This window comes from Panthera pardus, unplaced genomic scaffold (genome assembly GCF_024362965.1).
Source record: "Panthera pardus isolate Hobbes unplaced genomic scaffold, ASM2436296v1 HiC_scaffold_26, whole genome shotgun sequence".
NCBI classification, from domain to species: domain Eukaryota; kingdom Metazoa; phylum Chordata; class Mammalia; order Carnivora; family Felidae; genus Panthera; species Panthera pardus.
In genome coordinates this window covers 29,458,008-29,475,662 of record NW_026526832.1, presented here as the reverse complement: position 1 = coordinate 29,475,662, position 17,655 = coordinate 29,458,008, and the positions used below count along the sequence as shown (strand labels likewise).

The following is a 17,655-nucleotide window of genomic DNA, read 5'->3' as shown; positions in this document are numbered from 1 at the left end:
AACGACTGAGCCACCCAGATGCCCCAATGCTGATTTCCTCTTAAAGATTTGAAGGAGACCAGGACTGTCACCTCAAAATTGACCAGTTTGACATAAGAAATATTTTAAGATGCAGAAATGAGCGAAACTCAAAGTTCTTTTTGTCTTGTCACTTAATAATTTTATTGTTCCCTTGATAAGATGCTGCAGAAAACCAACTTCCAACCAACCCTCGGAGTCACTCATTTCTGGGTACTACTCCCAACGTACATGCTAGTAACTTCGGTTTTGTTTTTCTCCTGTTAATCTGTCTTCTGTCAATCTAATTTTACAGGGCCCCAGCCAGAGAACCGTGGAGGGTAAAAAGAAAAAGATTTGTTTTCATCCCTTACATATATCATCAAAGAGCACCTTTACTATATAATCACTGTCTCATAAGGTTTCAATTATCATATTTCATACAACTCACCTTTGATTTTTTTTCTCTTCTCAGGAGAGAGCCTCCAGTCAGGATTAAGGTCGTCATAGCCTGGCTAAACATGAAAAATATGCACAGGACTTCTTGAGTCAACAATGTAAGAAAATTATGAGAGCATCACTAACTACTATGGATTTTTTGACATAACAAAATACGGAAGCGATGCTTTCCTTCGATCTCTTAGTCATATTCTACCTAGCTGTAATCTATTCCTCTTAATAACCTTGCTCTTACACTTAAAATGTGCACCTGGAACCACTGTAACTCAATTTAATGAAGAAAAGAGCATGCAGAAGAAAAGCAAGAGAGCGAGTGTGCAATTAATACGATGAGAGCAAGACACACGAACATTCGTTCTGTGCACACTCATATACACACACTTACACTGCGGGAGGAGAACGGCTATGCTGTGGTGAATAAGCACAAGTCTGGGTACAAGTCCTACTCCTATAACTTGTAAGTGGAGTGACCCCTCCAGGCCTTAGGCTCCACGGCTCTGAGATTAGACTCTGCAACCTCCATGTTATCCCCGGTTCTAACTTCCTAGGACTAACTTACTACAGAGAAAAATATAACCATGCGATTCTCAAGCTGCCTCCATTCACATTCTAATTTCATGGAACATAATGCCATGCCCACCTTTGAGAAGGTGACGACACATCGATCTCTCTCCACTATCGTACAACAGCTAAGATGAACACACTGCCAGACCCCCTCTGGGCTCACTGTTAATTACTGATCTTCAGAATTACAGCAGTACGGGAAAAGACCAGCAAAAATATCATTTGGCTATGTGAAATCTTAAGCCTAAAGAAACTAATGCTATATTTAAGTCAAAATGTGCTTTCTCATTTACTATATACTTTATCAACAATTTCTCAGTGGCTAAGCCTTAAGAGTATTAAAATTGATACTTCTTTCCAAGGCCTAAAAGAATTTCCTGATCTCCACTACTATGATAAATCACTCACAGCAGTCACTGAAAACAGAAGATATAATTCTTTAAACTTTACCCAAAAAGTCACCCTAAAAGCCTATTTATATACTAGCAGAAGAAATAGATTATCTCGGTTTACTTTCTCATAATTAACTTTCGAAGATTCAGAATACCAGAAGGTATAGATTCCTGAAACTAATCAACTTGGATTCCTTAAGATCAAATCTTCTTTGGTCGCTTATAGGGCACTTCAGACGTTTTTAGGGCCTCCGAGTCATCAGCTGTACGTGCTCCCACAGCACCTTCATATGGGGACACGTGTGCTTCCCTGCTGACATCGTGGAGTACACAAGGGAAGGGTGGAGTAACACTTTAAGTCCCACAAACAACAAGGATGATTCGGCCTTGGGGGAATTCAAGTACATACAGATCACAGTGAAATTTAACAAGAAATCTCCAAAATCTTTTCAAACGAAACCGTCTCACTAGCATAAGTACATTGAGAATTCAAGGTGGGCTTGTCTTCATCAGCGTTAACGATGAGGAAGAGCACCGTGAACAAGCTGCACCAGTCCACGAGGGTCAGTTTTCAGACATTTCGGGACTAGGCTGTTCCGTGCAGATGGCTTTAATAATGGCTGTCTCTTGTGAATTTGATTTTAAACACAAGACGAAGATGTGTTCTTCCGCAGCCAGAACTCTGTCAGAGTCATCTTCGTACTCCCAGACCTATCACAGTACTCACCTGTCACGGGAGCTAAATGCTGAATAAGTGAATCAATTACTTTTTTTTTTTTAATGTTCATTTATTTTTGAGACAGAGTGAGACACAGCATGAACGGGGGAGGGTCACAGAGAGAGGGAGACACAGAATCCGAAGCAGGTTCCAGGCTCCGAGCTGTCAGCACAGAGCCTGATGTGGGGCTCGAACCCACAAGCCATGAGATCATGACCTGAACCGCAGTCGGACGCCCGACTGACTGAGCCACCCAGGCGCCCCAGGAATGAATTATTCTTTTAAATCACTGCACCCTAATTAGAATGGCTAAGCTATAGGAAAATTAGCTTAGTACTAGTATTCCTGCAGCCTCTCAAAGGTGTGGTCTCTTCTGCCATTTAGTCAATGAACACTGTGCACTTATACTGTGAGGAGGAAGAGAAACCATACATTACTGGCCGCACAACTCAAGCAGGTAGAGAGCTAAGAAACAGATGTGAGTGACTATAACCCAAGTTCAAATATAACAGCTGCCCAAAAAGAGGTATAGATAAAAGTGGAGGGGTCTTCAAAGGTTGAAGAGGTCATTTTGAAGATGGCCTCGAGTAAGACAAAGGGGATTCAAGAGGTATAAAGGAAGTAGTACACTGGGTGCTATACGTTCAAGACTGGATAAAATCTGGATATGGCAAATGGGTGCAGGAAGACATTCCAGTCGGCAAACACAGAATGAACAAAAGTACACCGATTAAAAAAAAAAAAAAAAAAAAAAAAAAAAAACCCTAAGCTTATTCAGGAAAACAGTGGGTCAGTTTAACTGAAGTACAGGATATCCATTCTAATTATCTGCATTTTTGCTTGTCTTGGGGTTTTGGCGGAAAGATGGGACTCGCGATGCCATTTTTTGTTGTTGAGCTAAAATTCACATAATGGAAAATTAACCATTTTAAAATGAACATACAGTGGCACTTTGTACGTTCACAGTGCTGCCACTTCCATTTAGTTTCAAAACATTTGTGTCGATCCAAAATAAAACCACTTACCCGTTAAGCAGTGACTTCCCACTCCCCATCCCCTCAGCCCTGTCCGCTACCAATCCACTTTCTGCCTCAGTGGATTTACCTATTCTGGATATTTCGTATAAATGAATTCATACAACACGTAACCCCTTGTGTCTGGCTTCTCTGCAGTAGCAGAAGGTTCTCAAGGTACATCCATGTTGTAATATGCATCCGTACTTCATTCATTTTTACGGCTGAACACAGATTCACGCTAGATATCTGAACTAAATGTTTATTTTCACAATATGTGGGAGTTGGATGAAACTATCTGCACAGTACATTTAAAAAAGAAGCCCAAACATAACTCTGCTTCAGGCAGAGGTGACCTACCAGACCAGTATCCTGACACAGCTGTGCCTCACTACTCTCAAAGCAGACATTCCCACTGCCTCCCTTCATACTATTTCAACTATTTATGGATGGGTCTCCTCAGGCAAGGGATGCAAGAACAAAAGGAAACTATTGGGACTACCCCAAAATAAAAGACTTTTTGCACAGCAAAGGACACCATCCGCAAAATGAAAAGACAACCTACTGAATGGGAGAAGTTATTTGTAAATGGCATGTCCAAAAAGGAGCTAATATCCAAAATATATAAAGAAATTACACAACCCGGGGCACCTGGGTGGCTCAGTGGGTTTAGCGTCCGACTTCGGCTCAGGTCATGATCTCGCGGTTTGAGTTCGAGCCCCACATCGGGCTCTGTGCTAACAGCTCAGAGCCTGGAGCCTGCTTCGGATTCTGTCTCCCTCTCTCTCTGCCTCTCCCATGCTCATTCTCTGTCTCAAAAATAAATAAACATTTAAAAAAAAAAAAAAAGAAATTACACAACCCAACACCAAAACCAAATAGTCTAATTTAAAAATGGGCGGAGGACACGAATAGACATTTTTCCAAAGAAGACAAAAAGATGGCCAATAGACACATGAAAAAAATGCTCAATTATCACTCATCATCAGGGAAATGTAAATCAAAACCAGAATAAGATCTCTCACCTCACGCCCGTTAAAATGGCTAGAAAAAAAGACAAGAAATAATAAATGTTATTAGGAGCTGTTTCCACTGTTAGTGGAAATGCAAGCTGGTCCTACCACTGTGGAAGACAGTGCGAAGTTTCCTCAAAAAGCTAAAAATAGACAAACCACACATTCCAGTAATCCCACTACTAAGTATTTACCGGAAAATGAAAGGAAGCAAAGAAAGAAGAGAAAAACACTAATTTGAAGGGATATAGGAGCCCCATATGTTCACTGCAACATGATTTACGACAGCCAGGATATGGAGGCAACCCAGTGTCCGCTGATGCACGAATGGAGAAAAAAGATGTGGTGTATATGCATGATGGAATATTACTCAGCCAAACAAAAGAATGAGATCTCGTCATTCACATGGCAACATGCACGGGTATTATGCTACGTGGAGTAAGTCAGACAGAAAGACAAATACTACACGATTTCACTCATGTGTGGAATCTGAAGAGAATATAAATTGACTCATAAATGCAGTGAACAAACTGGCAGTTGTGGGGATGGGGAGAAATGGGCAAAATAGGTAAAGGGAATTAAGAAGTAACAAAACAAAACAAAACAAAAAAAAAAGCTGATATTCCCATTGCTTCTCTCGTACTGTTCAAACTGGGCCAGACTTCCCATCCTTCAACCCTAAAAACTCTTAACTGTGAGGGGCCCGTGATATGGCCATGCTTTATGGTATCTGAAACACACGCTGTAGGCCGGTGTTTTGAGGGCAGGATCACCAAGGACCCACGGCCCCTGTGAAAGCACTCCAGGGGTGCTCACTCCTAGTGCCATGTTGATATATTCTCAGAAGCAACCTCCCCGTCACTCCTCTTTGGGTGACATGCCACCTCATGACTGAGAACATCCTACAGTGACAGCGATAGCACTGTTTTCTTCAGTTAGGAATTTTGATTGTTGACTCTCTTTTAACAGCTAGAAGCTAAACATAATGAAGGCCGCTGCCTCCGACAGCATAAAAGCAGCCTTTCGACTGCTCATTCATTCCACAAACGCTTACTAGTATTTTTTATGCCAAGCTCTATGTTAGGCCCCGTGGAACAAACATGTATTCAGGGTCTTTTCTCCAGGAGCTCACAGTTGAGTGAAGCTGTGAGGACAGCTGCGGACTGTGTCAAGATCAATCACATTAATTGTCATCTTCCCACTTATCTGTCATTGATTGATCCATTTAACAAAATCTGTCCAATACCTACTATTGTGGCAAAGAGCAAATTGTAGGAGAAACAAAACTTATCTTTCCTATTTTATCATAGGATGTACAAATAGAAAAATGGTAAAACTTCTTCAGACAAAAATTAAGGCCAAAAATGAGATGGAAATATACAAACATAACATATGGGAAATGTTTGAAATGAAAATCACTTTAGCAATTTAGCAATTTTACTATATTCCACACATGAACAAAACTTAATACTCACAGATTTCTAGCCAGATGGATTTTCATACTGACAATGAAAGCTGAAGTATTTAATCAACTCACAACTGGGTAGAAGTAAATCAGAATAGGCACTTCCACAACTATCTTTAATCATTAGATTTTATAGAGAAAATACTCAATTACACAAAGCACATTATGAAAACTAATAAAGTAGTGAATTACATGAAGAAAGCCCCAGATGAGCTGAATTCACGATTTGGTAAAAGAGGCTACAGTTGTATAGGGCAACAGTAACACTAGCTTCTTCTCAGACAATGTTTTAGCTAAAATTATAAGCTGGCTCTATGCTATATGTTACCATATAATCTATTTTAAACATACTGGCTTGGCCATTTCATTTCCTAGAACAGCAGTAAGAGAGGCAGAGCCCTGTCCTACCCGGCTGACCCGAGGTCCCTTGACTATTGCAGGACGAGTGAGAAAGGAGCAGCTGTTTAAGGGCTCAGCCAGTGATGCGTACACAAAATGACACCAATATATTTGGTATATGACTTATTAATAGTTTCGTGTTTCCAGTGTCTCTGCATAATGAATGCTGAACTCCAGAAGCACCGTTCACATCAACTGCATGGCCTCTCTCCCTGTTTTCCATTAATATCATCACTAGTACCTCACTCACCCAGATAAAAGTCACGATCTAGGGGTGCTGACTTTGGCTCAGGCCACGATCCCACAGTTCATGAGCCCGAGCCCCATATCGGGCTCGCTGCTGTCAGCACAAAGCCCACTTCAGATCCTCAGTCCCCCTCTCTGCCCCTCCCCTGCTGGTTCTCATTCTCTCTCTTTCTCTCTCTCAATAAATAAATTTAAAAAAAAAAGTCAAAATCTGTCAACATAAGGGCTACAAAAGATACTCTGAAACAAAGGCTTAACCTATGAAGTCCAAGAACCTGAGTCCAACCAGCATCTTGATTCTAATGCAGCGATGCAAGTTTACTTCTTTTTAGCACTATTCCCATCTATTAGAACACAAAAACATTTGTTACTTACTAGGACTGTAGTGAAGCAATTGAAATAGGTTCCTATCACTCAGGGTGGACAGCCAAGCCTTAGTAGACAAATGCTACTTACTCCCAACAATCCTTCCCCCCAGCTGGATTATGAGTCTTTCCTCTGAGCTTATCTTTTCATAATATTAACATGTTACTCTGTTGATTTGTTTATAATTCCCCTTGTAAGACTATGAGCATCTCACTGGGACTTACTGCATTCTCTACTCTAAAACTTGGTAAAGATTCAATAAAGAGATGAACTCTATTATTTTAGGATTATTATTATGAATACAGTAACAGCTTACTCTTTATAAAACTGTTACACACAAGCTTTATACCACTTACTGTGGTGCACTAAATTTTGATGACTCCCTTCATATAGTACCCATCCAAATCCAAAATGGCCAAGCCAATGTGATGAACTCCCGGGATACAGGTGAAAGACTCAAGCAAAGTATAGTTTTTCAAACCCTTTGTGCTGAAGAAAGAGTTACCACTCTCACATACTCTCCCAGCACATCATAAGTGCTGCGCAGATCTATTGTAAACTTCAGGGTTTGCCAGCGGGAAGCTATGTCAACTATTTACTCCAGTTTTTGGTGATACACACTAACTGGCTCGAGAGTTCAACACATCTGAGAAGGCTGAAGACATCTGTGTTCTATTCACTGGGAAAAAAGATTTATCTCTGTTCTTCTAAAGATCAAATAAATAAAGCCTAATAAATATATTTTCCACCTTTTAAAAACTGTATCTATTTTTGCACGGGGTCATGGGAAGAGCATATACATCAGAGTCAGAGAGAGATGAAATCTCTCTGAAATCTCAACTCTACTGCTTACTTGCTAAATAACTCTGAATACGTGCTCAATAAATAATAATTGAGGTTATTATTACAGTAAATTTTGTAAAAGCTACAAGAATACTATCTACATGAATCGTGACCAGAGCTACATAAGCCTAAAATGTGTATCAAAAAACAAAAAACAAAAAAAAAACAGAGTGTTCTGTGAAAATGAGGAAGCCTCACAAGAATTTATGACAGAATGAAGAATGACAGAATGAAGAAAGGATGGGACAAAAGCAGGGAGCAGGGAGAGGAAAGTTCAGGAAGCAAGTGTGAAGCAGCATAATGATCCAGGTAAACAAAGGAGTTTGCATTTTGACCACAACTTTAGAATTTTAAAGAAAAGCATAGATGAAATTAAAGTCTTGCTTTTCAACCCTGGACAAAATTTCTTTTGAGACTAGAATGAGGAGTCTCAAAGCAAGATCTGTTCTATTCAGCTCGTCCTTCCCTGTGCTGAGCGACAGCGCGAGAAGGGCGGGGCTGACCGCCACAGGCCCTGGATGGGATGAATCCGGGAATAAGGCGGTGTGCTGAGCAGCAGGAGAAATAGCAATAAAGGTAGGATTGGGTTCAGTAATTCTCACGAAGCCACTGTTCCCTCAGCAAGGGGTTCTACCACCTACAAAACGTCTGCAGTGATGGCAACCAGGTCCATGGTTTTCAGTTTTGTGAGCCCCAAAACCTGTTTGTTTGTTTCGTTTTGTTTTTTTTTTTTCTGGTTTGCTCAGGCATTCGAGGGAAATAATTTATGGCGACCCAATCTGAAAAAAACAGATATATTACCCTAAAAATCGTTCAGTTTGTAATAATAGCTAGAACTGGCTTGAGAATCAAGCTGCATCAACAGACAGCCTCTACAGACTGTGCGGTGGGCGCTAAACCAGAGCCACAAGGGGCGAGATGGAAGCACACTGTGGCACAACAGAACAGTCTAGATCAATTCCTGATGAGCTGCCCTTCTACATTCTCAAGGGTCAAAGAGTCTCACCAGGGAAACACAGGAGATCAACTTCTGACATAAACCCCTCTCTCTTCCCACCATAAACCTCTTTTGCCATTTTCTAATTTCCTTCCTTTCCTGCCCCATTACTCTTCTGATGGCCTATTCCAAACTACTGGGATATTTACATTTACTCATTCAAGATTTTTAAACAATTTTTTAAATTATTTTAATAGAATCGCTATAAAAATCACAAAAAAATTAATGAATAATATTAATGAGCTAAAGAGTAGCGAATTACAATGATACTGATCAGCAACTAATGACAAAAAAATGTCTAACTACTTAAAAAGTTGAGTGTATGCCAAGAAGGGTTACAACAAATGCAATTTATCTTCACAAGAAGGGTATCCAGAATTCCAGTAAACAAAAGAGCATACTAATAAATTTTGCCTAAATAGTCCTTACACTACATGTATGCCATTCTAGAATACTAACAAAATCAAACATTAAGTGTGCTTCAAACTTGATCAATATTTCTATTAGGTGAATGAAATACTTTAAGAAAATGAGTAAACTTAAGAAAAAAAAAATGCCCAAATGTAAAATATTGGAAAGAACAGAGTCTTTCCAAATGCAAATTTATCACTAGACATTAATAGCCATGAAAAATACATGGTACCTTTTGGATCAGTTATCCAGTGTGCATGGCTAAATATGTTAAACAAATGGTTTTAGAGTTGATCCACTCCACTTCTAGAGGGAAGATATAAATCAGGTTAGCTATCAATTCCGAGGAGAGAAAAACAATGTTCCTTGTATTTAGCTGCTGAGATTGAAGACTGAGGAACCCCTCTTCTGTTTAGAACAAATCGAGATCCAGGGCCAGAGTGAGTGGTAGAGGTGCAGAGAACAAATTAAATTCAAGGTGAGTAGGAACTAAGGGGAAAAAATCTTGCCAAACTTGTGTATTAAAACAGAAAAAAAGGGGTGCCTGGGTGACTCAGTCGGTTGGGTGTCTGACTTTGGCTCAGGTCATGATCTCACGGTTTGTGGGTTCGAGCCCCGCATCAGGCTCTGCTGACAGCTCGGAGCCTGGAGCCTGCTTCGGATTCTGTGTCTCCCTCCCTCTCTGCCCCTCCCCCACTGATGCACTGTCTCTCTCAGTCTCTCAAAAATAAATAAATGTAAAAAAAAATTTTTTTAACAAAAAAAATGAAGAATAATAGCAAAAATAAATTTAAGTCTGTGAAAAGTGTAAGAAAATATACAGCCAGTTTCTCTTTCCCTCTGCTATTCTGGGAATAACAAAATGCTCTTTGCTTTTCAAAATTGTTTTAATAGCTCAGATTAACTGATGAAATGAAATTAAAAAGAATTCTGAAAAAAGACATCAATCCATTCAGACCATTCAGGGAAAAGGCTCCAGTCTTAGAATCACAAAACTATCCACCAAAGCTGGTGAAAAGATATTCCTATAGAAAAGGGAAATGGAGAAGTGAGAGGAAAAAAATTAACCCATAAGTACTGAAATGCCAAATCACCATCAGAGGAGTAAAAGATTTAGAACATAAAGTTGTATCTAACTAAGGTCTTTCTTTTCATCTTCACTCTATCGCAATACACAGCATTATATGCACAGACCTTATTTGCCCATCATGATTTTAGAATATAACAAATGATGATTCTGTTACTAAACCACTAAGCCTTTTCATTCTTAAAACCGGTCATTTCAAGACACTAAAAAATTAATAGACTGCATCTTCACTCCCTACTTTTGAGTGAAGAGGTCTCCCTTCAAGCCTTAAGCAAGCCCAATATTATGTTAGTGTTGCAAGATTTGGGGAAGAACTGTAGCCCTTTTAGAATACTGACCCTCCAATTTTTTTACCATATTAGTTGGCTTTTGCTACAAAATTAGTGTCTCCATTCTGTATTTTTATAGTAAGAAAAAAGGAGAAGGGGGTGGACAGATTACAGTCAGTATACAGAATGTACTGCACTACAAATTAAAGTCAGCACACAGTGCTACTCTGTTCTTAATTTATCCTACTATGCTGATGATATTCTAATTTAACTAAAGCTTTGGCATGCTGAGCATGAATAATAGCTGTGAGCTGCAAACATCAACCAAATGAAACCACTATTGTCAGTACTCACCCTTAAGCGAGAACCATTCTAATAATAATAATAATCAACAGACATACCTGCTCATTTTGATTCCATTCCCCTTGCTGCTTCAGAGACGGAATGGCCCAGATGCTTAGTTTCCCTGAGAAATGAATGGCAGCAAGGAGGGTCCCATCTGGAGAGAGGCTCATCTTAAAGATCCCATCCTATACAATAATATTACATTAACGTCAGATCAAGGAACTTGTAGCTGAATAGAAGTAACCTCCAGAATTTAATAACACTCTTTAGAGGGTGCCATGTCATAAATGATCTCTCATAATAAAGGGTTCCAACAGCTTCATACACTATAAATGTGCTCCAGCATAAAGAAACAGAACTCTTACCCTTAAGGAGTTTTTTTTCTTTTTAACCTATTTTATAGTGTTATAATTCACATATAACCAAAAACCCAAATATATGAGCATTATAAAAACACTCCTTTACATCACACATCAATTACCATGAGTTCTCATTAACTTTTACGGGTTGATATTGACCAGATGGTGAATTTCCTGAATTTGGGGTTCACATTTTCACAAGATTCTATACGTACACAATATCTGGAATATCCTGTCACAGGCCACAAATTTATGCTGTGTGGATGAAAGGGAAGGGAAAGGAGGAAGAAGAGAGTTGGCAGAAAAGAAGGTCCAATGGTGATGGGAACAGAGGTAGCAAGGGGGGAAATGCATTCCTTAATTTAAGGGGCACCAGGAGTGTTTATTTTCCAGATTTCCTGGTAAACATGAGGAATCTAATCACTGCTACAGAAAAATTTTGTTAATACACTGATTTTACATGGCCAAGCACGGGGTGCACAGAGAAAGTCTTGTCTTTTCAAGGCCTACTTGCCCACACAATCTCTCAGTCCTTTCTTGATGAGAAACCAGACAAGCAGGGATGTCCCCTGTTCATCGCCTAAGCAGAAGCAGAAGAATCAAACCAACACTAACTGGACATCTATTGCCCACTCAAGCATTTACTGAAAGCAGGGTCTAAGGTAGTTTACCCACAAATAATAAATCAGACCTAAAAATGACAGCCTACAACTATATGTGTCCTTAGCATTTAGAAAATCTGGCAACACAAGAGTCCACCACCACCTTTTAAGGGTGAGGGTGCTACCCGGTCACACTAGGGCAATAATCAGGTGGGGCTGAACAGCATATGCATGCTTAAAAGGATCATAAGCTTTCCAGTAAGCCAAAGCCCCCACCATTCTTGGTTATGGCCCTCCGATTAAGGTCAAATACTAGCTATGATCTGAAACTTACACATGACTATACTTAAAAAAAAAAAAAAAAAAAAAAAAGGAGAAAAAAATTATGCCTGGCTCAATTCACCACATTATCTACCTGGTCTCTACAGACACAAGCTTAAGTCCTCAGGTCTACAATGACTAAGGCATATTAGCCAACAAAAGCAAATAGAACAATTTCAGAAAGTGAGAAACACTGCTGGATGAGTACATAGATGAGAAGATTAGCATCCTCTAATCTCCTCACTAAGGACTAAAGTCACTTTAACCGGATATAACACGTCTATCCCAGATTGCCAGAATTAAATGTAAGAAAGATTAAAATACAAAAAGAAGCAATAAAAGCAAAAGCACTGAGAGCAAATGTTAACTACATCCCATCCCCTCCTCCGTGACGGAGAGGAGGTCAGGAAGAGAAGACGAAGGGCCTAGCACCTTCCATTCACAACTCTGGTCAATACGCTCCATGGTTTGGCAGAAGGTGGGATCACAAGCATAAATTTTCATTCTCAAGAACTCTCCCTGCATTCTTCAGAGTTTGCAGACAAAGAAACTGAAGATCCCAAAGGTTCAAAAACTTGCTGAAGATCATTCTAGTATAGATAGCAATACCTGAGCTAGATGCCGCCTTCAGTCCCAGCCCAAGTCACTTCCACCGCACGGTGACCACTGCCCTCCCCGGTGCCTCAGCCTTTCCAGGAAGCTCCATGCTCCTCGGCAGCAATCATGATCAAGTATACTTTACTGTTTTCTCACCTAAATAATTAGTCACCGGTGGTCTGTATGAGAACTCCCTGGTATTATAAATGCTTCATTAACCAATTAATAAAAGTGCTCTGAAAGCAAATGGGAAGTTGATGAATCTCTTTGACAAAAAACAAACAAAAGTATATTGAGTAATGTGAATAATTTAACAATAGCCTTGTGATCTAGAAAGTAATAAATGAATATGCTAAATTATCCTTCGTTTTAATCCTTCTCTCCCTCATACCTTCCTTTTCTCTCTCAACATGAAGAACTAAAATGTTACCACTTGCTTTTAAACTGGTGGCTTCTTGAATCCCCTTAAAGTTTCATTTGATACTATGATCTCCTCGCTGAAAACTTAACACTCCTTTCTTGAAGCATTTTGCTGTAGGAATTTGCACTTAGACCCACATGTAGAAACTAGAGTATAACGAATACCCATGGAACCAACAACCAGCTTATCAACAAATACCAACTTTTCACACTTGCTTCACAAACCCTTCCCCAATCACCACAATGTTCTTGGGGTTTTTTTTTCCCCCCTGGAGTACTGTAGAGCAAATCCAGACATTAGGTGTATACACATTAAGTATGCAGTTCTTTAAAGTCCAAGTTACCCGTTTAACTTTCACATATACGCACAGTGAGAAGACAGTTCTCAGCAGCAACCGAACTGCAGCCTGTCAGACATCGACAAGCCACCTATGTTACTTTGTGTGCTATAGGCGCTCTGCAATGTTTCTACAAATAAAATAGAGTTTTTATTTCAGAAGGAAAACATCGTGTTTCTAAAGTGTCTCTGGCTCAGGGAATAATTTATTTTCCTGACAGTAGCTGTTACACAAGATCTAAAGCCACAGTTAGAAAATCCAGGCTAAAGTCTGTGAACCGAGCCTGCAGTATTTGGAAGTCAGAATGTTTCTTGCTTGGCTGGGGAGAGAATTTCTTTCAAATTATTTATTTGTAAATAAGAGGAAATGGCTTTTCAATCAACTGCACATCACACTAAAAGTAAACCTCAAACCTTCAAACCATAATTCCTCTTACCGTATTCAGATTTCTCAGCATAAGTGAATAATAATCGTTCTCTCGTCTTCTCTATTTGAATTAAGTAGTTCCGAAAGCAATATAATTTAGCTGTAATTTTTACTTCAGTTAAAATGTGTCTGGGTTTCTTTCATATTCCTCAAATATGAACATCACGTTTATTTTAATCATTACAACAGCTGGAATGATGGTCAAGAGTATGTAACTTGGCAGTGAAAAGAGGGAAGCCTTTTCTCTGAGAACAAGAACATGACAAGAAAGCCACTCTTGCCAGTTTTACTCAACACAGTACTGGAAATCCTAGCCAGAGCAATTAGGCATGAAAATAAATAAAAGGCACACAAATTGGAAAAGAAGTAAAATTGTCTCCTTACAGATGACATGGTATATTTAGAAAACCCTAAAGACTCCACCAAAAAGCCATTAGAATAAACAAATTCAGTAAAGCTGCAGGATACAAAAATCAACATACAAAAAATGACTACTGTTCCTGTACCCTAACAGTGAACTATCAGAAAGAGAAATTAAGAAAATAATCTGTTATACTAGCATCAAAAAGAATAAAATACTTAGGAATAAATTTAACCAAGGAGGTGAGAGATCTATACAAGAAAGGCCATAAAACACTGATCAAAGAAACTGAACACAAATGGAAAAATATTCCATGTCCATGGATTTAAAGAACATTGTTAAAATGTCCATAGTATCCAAAGTGATCTATAGGTTCAATGCAATACCTACCAACATTCAAATGGCATTTTCCACAAAAATAGAAAAAATAATCCTAAAATTTGCATGGTACCACAAAAGACCCTAAGTCCCCAAGCAGCCAAAGCAATCTTGAAAACTAAAAACAAAGTTCTAAGTATCACCATTTCTGATTTCAAACTACTGTTACAAAGCTATAGTAATCAAAATAATACTGTATTGGTATAAAAACAGGCACAAAGATTGATGGAACAGAAGAGAGCTCAGAAAGAAATTCATGCATAAATGGTCACTTTACAACAAAGAAGTCAAGAATACACAATGGGGAAGGGATACTCTTTCAATAAATGGTATTGGAAAACCTGGATACCCACTGGACCCCTACCTTACACCATATACAAAAATCCACTCTAACCAGATGAAGATGTGGAGCATAAGCCCAAAAACCCTAAAAATCCTATATGAAAACACAGGGAATAAGCTCCTTGATATTGGTCGTGGCAATGATCTTTTGTATTTTTCACTAAGAGCCAGGTCAAAAAAGCAAAAATAAATAAGCAGAACTACATCACACTAAAAACATCTGCACAGCAAAGGAAACCATTAACAAAATGAAAAGACAATTTATGGAATGAGAGAAAATATTTGCAAGCCACATATCTGATAAAAATATCCAAAATGTACAAGGGACTCCTACAACTCAATAGCAAAAAAACACAAACAACCCAATTTAAAAATGAGCAAAGCATCTGAATTGACATTTTCTAAGTAAAAAAAAAAAAAAAAAAAAAGACATACAAAAGGCTAACAGTACATGAAAAGGTGCTCAACATCACTAATCATCAGGGAAATGCAAATCAAAACCACAATGAGGTATCACTTCACACACATCAGGATGGCTATTATGAATAAGAAAAGGCAACCAATGCTGGTGAGGATGTGGGGACACAAACACACAAACTGTCAATTGGCCTTTAAAAAGGAAATCCATGGGGTGCCTGGGTGGCTCTGTCAGGTTAAGCATCCAACTTCAGCTCAGGTCATGACTCATGGGTTCATGAGTTCAAGCCCCACGTCAGGCTCCATGCTGACAGCTCAGAGCCTGGAGTCTCCTTCGGGTTCTGTGTCTTCCTCTCTCTCTGCCCCTCTCCTGCTTGCACTCTGTCTCACTCCCTCTCTCAAAAATAAATAAACATAAAAAAGAAGAAGGAGGAGGAGAAGGAGGAGGAGGAGGAGGAGGAGGAGGAGGAGGAGGAGGAGGAGGAGGAGGATATCCTGTCATTCGTGACAACATGGATGTAGCTGGCTGGCATTACGCTAAGTGAAATATGTCAAACGCAGAATGACAAATACTGAGTATCACTTATATGTAGAATCTTTAAAAAAAAAAAAAAAAAAATCAAACTCCTAGAAACAGATAGTAGAAAACTAGCTGCCTACCAGAAGCGGGGGAGCGAGTGGAGGAAGTTGGGAGAGGTTGGTAAAGGGTGGAAACTTTCAGTTACAAGATGAAGAAGGTTTGCAGATCTAATGTATAATATGATGACTACACTTGATAACACTGTATTATGTAACTGCAACTTGCTAAGAGAGGAGGACCTGAATGGTTCTTACACACACAATAAAAATATAAATATGTGAGGTAGTGGATGTGTTAACTCGATGGGGGAAAAGCTTCATTTACATATATGCAGATCCAATCATCACATTATACACTTTAAATATCTTACAATTATACCCCAAAGAAGGCGAGGAAAAGATGGGGCGCTTGGGTGGCTCAGTCGGTTAAGCGTCTGACTTCGGCTCAGGTCATGATCTTGAGTTCAAGCCCCGCATTGGGCTCTGTGCTGACAGCTCAGAGCCTGGAACCTGCTTCGGATTCTGTGTCTCCCTCTCTCTCTGGCCCTCCCCTGTTCATGCTCTGTCTCTTAATAATAAATAAATGTTTCAAAAAATTAAAAAAACAAAAAAAAGGTGAGGAAAAGAAAGAAAATGATGAATTTCACTTACTGCCTGCTTCAGTCTACTCTATTCCATGAGTATCTACTGAAAGGCAGTCTTACCTTGTAAGTTACAATGGAACAAAGGAAGTTGGTTGACAAAGATCATTTGCATGGTCTTCTTTCACCATGAATTCATCTATGACCCTTTTAATTGAGCATATTATCAATTCTATTTACCTCCTTGTATCAAAATCTCTTCCCACAGCTTTCCAAAAGATATCTTCCTCTTACCTCACTGAATCTCTTGTGTAGCAATGTGATACCAATACTACTGAAATTAATAACATGAACAGGATTTTAACTTTCACCTCTATTTCTCATTTATTAAACTACTAGCTCAAACGTCCATTTGATCTTTTGTTAATTAAAAACACTAATTAAAGCCTCTACTACTGGCAGCAATAGAGTAGGAATTGTGTCTTCTCTCAAACACTACAATAAAACCTTTAACTGTCCTTTCTAAGAGAGTAATTCTTTTAAATGTTAAATATCAGATCTTAGCACTGAGAGAGAGTGCTTTAACTTACCTTTCTTCAACTGCATATCTACACAGAACAATTAAAAATGAGTGATTTCCTATTTCATTACACCTTTCAAATGTACACGCTACATGAAAATTAAAGTACTGAGCTCTAGTACATACATTCAAAATGTTCTGAATTACTACATAGTCTTAAAGGTGAATTCGTAAGTGCTGCTCTTCCCACATTCAACATGAATAAACATATCCAGTAATACAGATTATATGCCAGGTATGTCTGACACTGTGGGAAGCTAGCAGCAAGCAAAACGTAAATCCTGCCCTTAAGAAGTTGAGCTCATATTCTTGCCCACTGTGGTTTAGAAGTCTGACCTCCCTAAATAAATAAATAAATAGATAGATAGATAAATAAATAAATAAATCATCCTCAAATGCCTGGTTAACAAACCTGGGGCTAGTGAGCAGGGGGAGACACTGCAAAAACACATAGGAAATAAAAAGCCCTTGGGAAAAAAATTTTCCAAGACAACATTCTTTATAAAAGAACACACAGAACTCTTATTATTAATATACTCTTTGAAAGGTAATACTATATGCCAAATAAAACTAGTGTCTACAGCCCAGCAAACTGGAATGTTCCAGCACTGCCCTCTGACACTTCCAGGACTTGGCAAATGCCGCTACCAGGCTGGAAATGTCCAGTGTCCCTCTTTCTGTGTGAGGAACCCTCACTTCTAAATTGAGTATCCTCTCCAGAATGAAAGGCTCCCTCTTTGTGCACCTCAATGGTACTTCATATTAACTTA

The 17,655-nt window shown here is 39.0% G+C and overlaps 1 protein-coding gene across 3 annotated transcripts in view; it reads right to left on the bottom strand.

The window, feature by feature from the left end:
• Positions 1-17,655, bottom strand: part of NBAS (NBAS subunit of NRZ tethering complex) — a 329,555-nt gene that overhangs the window by 251,074 nt on the left and 60,826 nt on the right. For all 3 annotated transcript variants that reach the window (XM_053891145.1, XM_019451545.2, XM_053891146.1), the window contains 2 exons: positions 10,641-10,769; positions 449-512 (listed from right to left, as the gene is read on the bottom strand). In XM_053891145.1, the coding sequence (XP_053747120.1) occupies positions 449-512; positions 10,641-10,769 (193 nt within the window). The remainder of the gene's footprint in view (positions 1-448; positions 513-10,640; positions 10,770-17,655) is intronic.